General features: G+C 43.0%; 1 protein-coding gene across 1 annotated transcript in view; it reads right to left on the reverse strand.

The window, feature by feature from the left end:
• Positions 1-618: 618 nt before the first annotated feature.
• The window catches only part of irx2a (iroquois homeobox 2a), a 5,895-nt gene continuing 1,609 nt past the window's right edge, over positions 619-4,904 (reverse strand). The window contains exons 2-3 of the mRNA XM_019266339.2: positions 4,311-4,716; positions 619-3,471 (exon numbers count right to left, since the gene is read on the reverse strand). Of these exons, the coding sequence (XP_019121884.1) occupies positions 2,567-3,471; positions 4,311-4,716 (1,311 nt within the window). The 3' untranslated portion in view covers positions 619-2,566. The remainder of the gene's footprint in view (positions 3,472-4,310; positions 4,717-4,904) is intronic.

Consider the following 4,904-nt stretch of genomic DNA (forward strand, 5'->3'; position numbering starts at 1 on the left):
TTGGACCTTCCTCCCCCCCTAAATTGTTTAATTAGCTGTGTCCTAAAGCCGCTGCAATAACCAAGCCATGATGAAAAGCATTGGAAAGCCTGTCCGATTAGGGCCCATCACACAGCCCATTGGAGCTGGCAGATGCTTAGATAGACTTTTATGGATTGCTCAATGCCGTGCCGTAATGAAGCAGGCAGGGCTGACCCATCCTGAACCAGGCTAAAAAGCTCCAGGGACGGGCCCCGCTGGGAGCCCATAATGCCCGATGCGTCCCACGGCTGTATTAATCACACTGAAAAATAAATGTGTGGCATGGCGAAGGGAGAGAGGGAGGGGAAACGGGAGAAAAATGAAATAAGTATGTCGTTTATCCCAATCAAGGTCGTGAATATGTGGCCGAGGGAGATTCCCTGACCAGAATGAGGCCCTAAAAGAAAATGATGGTCCATTTAGAAAGAATGGATTGTGCAATCTGTGAAAACTCATAATGTTTATGAAAAGCGAGATTCATCAAACATTTCCCATCTGCGTTTGAGTGACAAAATAAAAGAACAATGAACAGAGTGAATAAAAAATGCCCCAGTGTTAAATACAGGTCTGGTATGAATAAAAGAATGACTCCCCAAGATTGATGTAATAGTTGGGAAAACAGTTTAATATTTTCTCCTTTGAATAATGAATATCATACCCCGCCAGTACATCAATACCGGCGCGTTTTATTTTATTTACATTCAAAGATATAAATTAGTAAAAGTTCTCCTGATAACAAGATTGTGTAGCTTTTTTTCCCCAAATGCGTCTCAAATAAAAACCGTCCATAATATATATATATTTACAAAACAAACAGACGATGTCAGTTTCCCATTTTTTGCAATACAACTTGCATAAATTATAGGCATCATTTCGCCATCATTTAAAAAAATAAATATCAAATGTAGGCTATTCCACTTTGAAGTCCTCAACTTCACTTCAGTTCCGTCCGCTTTGCGTCCCAGGACACCTCCTTTTACAAATACAATTTCACAGAAAGGCCAAATTATGTTTTCCACACGTAAATATATACTAAAATAATATACCGTGGCAAATAAGCAAACTATAGGAACCTGAGAAATAACATGTAAAATCACATATAATGGGAGATCTTTTTTCAAACCAGCATATGAAATTATTACGCACAATGCATCAAAACAAAACAACTGAAACAGTAATAACGTGACAAACGTGTGTGTGCTGTTAAGAAGGGTGTCTCAGCTCGGTGTGGAGCTGAGGAAAGCGGTAGCAGCGTTCATTCCGACTATATGGTGGCACTAGATCCGGTTTGGAGTAAAGGTTATGGGGGTTAAAACGTGGGGCTAAAAGGTGGTGGCCTTACTCGCTTTATACTCAAAGCAATTGTGACACCTACCTGCAGAGCATGGAAATAAAAAAAATAAAAAAAATCCCACTCGATCAAATGATCAACTCCCTCCACATGAGCAGAAAACATCAAGTTTTCTCAGGCTCGCTCTACCCCCCAAAAAAACAACCCTATACTGTAAGTGCTTATTAAAAATCCCCACTGCCTAATTACCGGTAAAAATAATCATACAAAAAAAAACAGACTATCCAGCGGCGTGAATGTGTGCAAGGAAAGAACCACAACCACCTAAGTGACATCTGAAGATGTGAAGTTGCACGATGAGTGCACAGAGCAAACTAAGTGATTTGTTTGCTTTTGGCTGACCCTGTGTAATTATAATTATCCTACGCTGGAAGATAAGGGGTTGAGGCCCACTGTGCACATACACACACACACACACACACACACACGCACACACAGATATCAGAGGAAACATTAAAAATAGAATTCCTGCTCAAAGCTATGGCAACATGTCTCTGCTTTAGGCTGCCCACTGTGTGTGTGTGTGTTTGTGTGTGTGCGCGTCTCTGTGTGTGAGTGCGCGTGGTTTAGGCTGATTCGAGGCCAGTCCTTAATGGGCTTATTTTAATGTCTCTATCTTGGTGAGGTGTAACTCTAAGCACGTTTGTTTTTGCAATACGCTTTTTTTTCTCTTTTCTTATTATAGCCCTACTGTTGTCTAAATGCTGCAAATGAAAATCTAATAATTCAATGTTAGAAAGCATTGTTCAACTAATGAATATTGAGAATTGATTATTTCAAAAAATTCACTGCGCCTGAAAACGAATTATAGCCCATAATACACGTTCATTTTCTTTTAAAAAAAAAAAAAAATAGTCCGTCTTAATGAGTCATTTAGTCTCATATTCAGTCCTAAAATCGCATTTCTCTTAAAACCAGTGGGAATCTGCCAACAGTGTCAGATAACGCCACTTGTTTCCAATGCAAGCTCGCAGAAAAGTGGCAGAAAACCAGCCAGATCATCCCACGGTGTGACTGCAGTGACACATTAAAGTGACACAAAGGAAAAGCCGTTGATTTGCATTGGAAACAAGTGAACACCGGTGCGATTTCCCCTCCTGCTTTTAAGAATTAAAAAAAATGCAACCTCAAGATTCAACACCAGATTAAATTAAGCTCCAAATCATTTCGTCAACGCTGCGCCGCGTCACGTCATTACGTACCTTTCTTTGCTTCTAAATTTGCGGCTCTGAAATGCTGCTGTTGCTGCTGCTGCTGCTCGACAACAACAATCTGGTTTGGGTTATGTTTAACGAGGGGGGAGTCTGGCCTGTGTTTGGGGTTTGTGCTCGCCTCCAGAGCCTGGTGAGAGGAGCTCAGACCCTCGTTTGCTGCAGCAGCGGCGGCGGCGGCAGCGGCGGCGGCAGCAGCCAGACTCACTCCGGATGAATTAGTATACCGCAGGATCCCTTGGCCCTGCAGGGGGCTGAAGTTGCCATAGTTTGTGTAATTGCTATAAAAGGGAGAAGTGTAATAAATAGGTCTTCCAAGGATGGAGGGGGTCGGGTAGAGGGAGGGGGAACTGGCAGTCGGGGAGGTGGTGGAAGGCGTAGAGGGGGTAAGGAGGCCACCGCTGGAGGAGGGGCAATTTAGTTGCCCAGGCTGCCCCAGTTGCTGATGTTGCTGCTTTTGGTCCGAGGTAGCAATCTCCGCCAGCGACCACAATTTGGGCTTGACTGTAGGGTTCTGAGGCGGCCCCGAAGAAGGTCTGCTGTCAAGGCATGAAGACGATTTATTGGTGTTAATATTGTTGTTATTGACGAGGCTCCGGGCCAAATCCTCGCGCTGGCTGTGGAGATGGTGGAGTTGATGGAGGTGGTGGTGGTGGTGATGTTGGTGATGGCTGAGAACTGGAGCCTCTACTCCCGTTAGGGGCGACGATGTGACGGGTTTGGGCGAGAGTTGTGGCCGTGGGTCGTGGTCCTGATCATCGCCGTCCTCGTCGCATTTATCGCCGGCCCGGTCTGAGCCCAGCTCTCCCACACGACAGCTGACCTTCTCCCCGTCAGACTCTGCAGAGCAGGAGTGGTCCGTCAGGGTGTCGACGTGCAAGCTGATACCTAAAACAAGAGGAGTACGTTTTAAAAAGACAAATACACAAAATATATATTGTTACATTAAAAAGAAAGAAATCAGAGAAGATATAACCAAGGAAGAAGGAGACAAAGAAAGAAAATAAAAACTGGAAAAAGTAGACAAAACATATTAAATATGAATGAGCTGTATTAATCTAAAAAGGAAGATGATAATCTTTCAAAAATAAATAAATAAATAGAAGAACTACCGGAAAACTTATCCCAGTCAAAGAATATTCCATGTCCATGTGTGTTCAAAGCAACCACTAATACGTACCAGGCTGGAATAAGTAACATATTAATTATGCATATGAGTTTAAATAGAAGCCATTGCTGCAATTAAAAGCCTGCTTTGTATGGTAACAATAATGTTTTGTTTTTTCCATAATTATATCAAAATGTTATGAAGACAATTGCATTACCAGTCTAATTTTATTGAGGGCACCCATGCACACGCGTGGATCACTGTGTTACGTGTCTACTCTGCCAGTGACCTGCCATTAATCATGTTAAAGAAAACGAAAATGTTCAGTGTCTAACAGGTTTAACAGGTCTAGTGTTGAGTCTTAGAACGTTGTTTTCATTTAAGAAAATCAATCATAATCGTTTCTGTTGTTGTTATATGAACACAGTCCTCTTTGCATAAAAACAAAACACATATTCAAACCAGATTATTTGTTTAATCGTTTCATATCCCTCATGTATATTTTTTACTCAAAATATCATTGCAATAAATAACTTGAGCAGTAAATAAAAGGGGCATCTCACCCCTGTCCTGGAATTGTTAAATGGATCATTGACTCGGTCGCCAGATTATACCCCACCTTCATCCTCCGCTGAAGCCTCGCTGTTATCCAGGGTTTTGTCAGAGCGCTCCACCTCTTTCCTCTCCCCGTCTCCGTCCTCCTCGTCCTCGTCTTCGCTCTTATTCCTGGGCGCCCAGGTCATCTTGTTCTCTTTCTTGAGCCTCCGCCTGGCGTTGGCGAACCATGTGGAGACCTGCGTCAGGGTCATCTTAGTAATGATGGCCAGCATGATCTTCTCTCCTTTTGTCGGGTACGGGTTCTTCCTGTGCTCCTGCAGCCAGGCCTTCAGGGTGGCCGTGGCGTCCCTGGTGGCGTTTTTGCGGTAAGCCGGGTCGTTGAGTTGGTAGGGGTACCCTGGACTCCCGTATGGGTGGTAACTCAATGCTCCGGCCATGCCCGTCGTGTGCGCGTCATATGGAGAGCTCTGGAGGAAAGTTGAAAAAAAGTCACGAGTCTGCGACGTGTTTTCCACTGCCGTATTTTTGAAAAAAAATATGATATAAATGTGGGTTATGACTAATTCACAATATAGCTTAAATTCATTTTTAAAGCACACACATATAATTACATAACATATATTTTACGACGTGTAACAGTATAAATCATAATAAA

The sequence above is a fragment of the Larimichthys crocea genome, chromosome XIII, assembly GCF_000972845.2.
Source record: "Larimichthys crocea isolate SSNF chromosome XIII, L_crocea_2.0, whole genome shotgun sequence".
In the NCBI taxonomy this organism is placed as follows: domain Eukaryota; kingdom Metazoa; phylum Chordata; class Actinopteri; family Sciaenidae; genus Larimichthys; species Larimichthys crocea.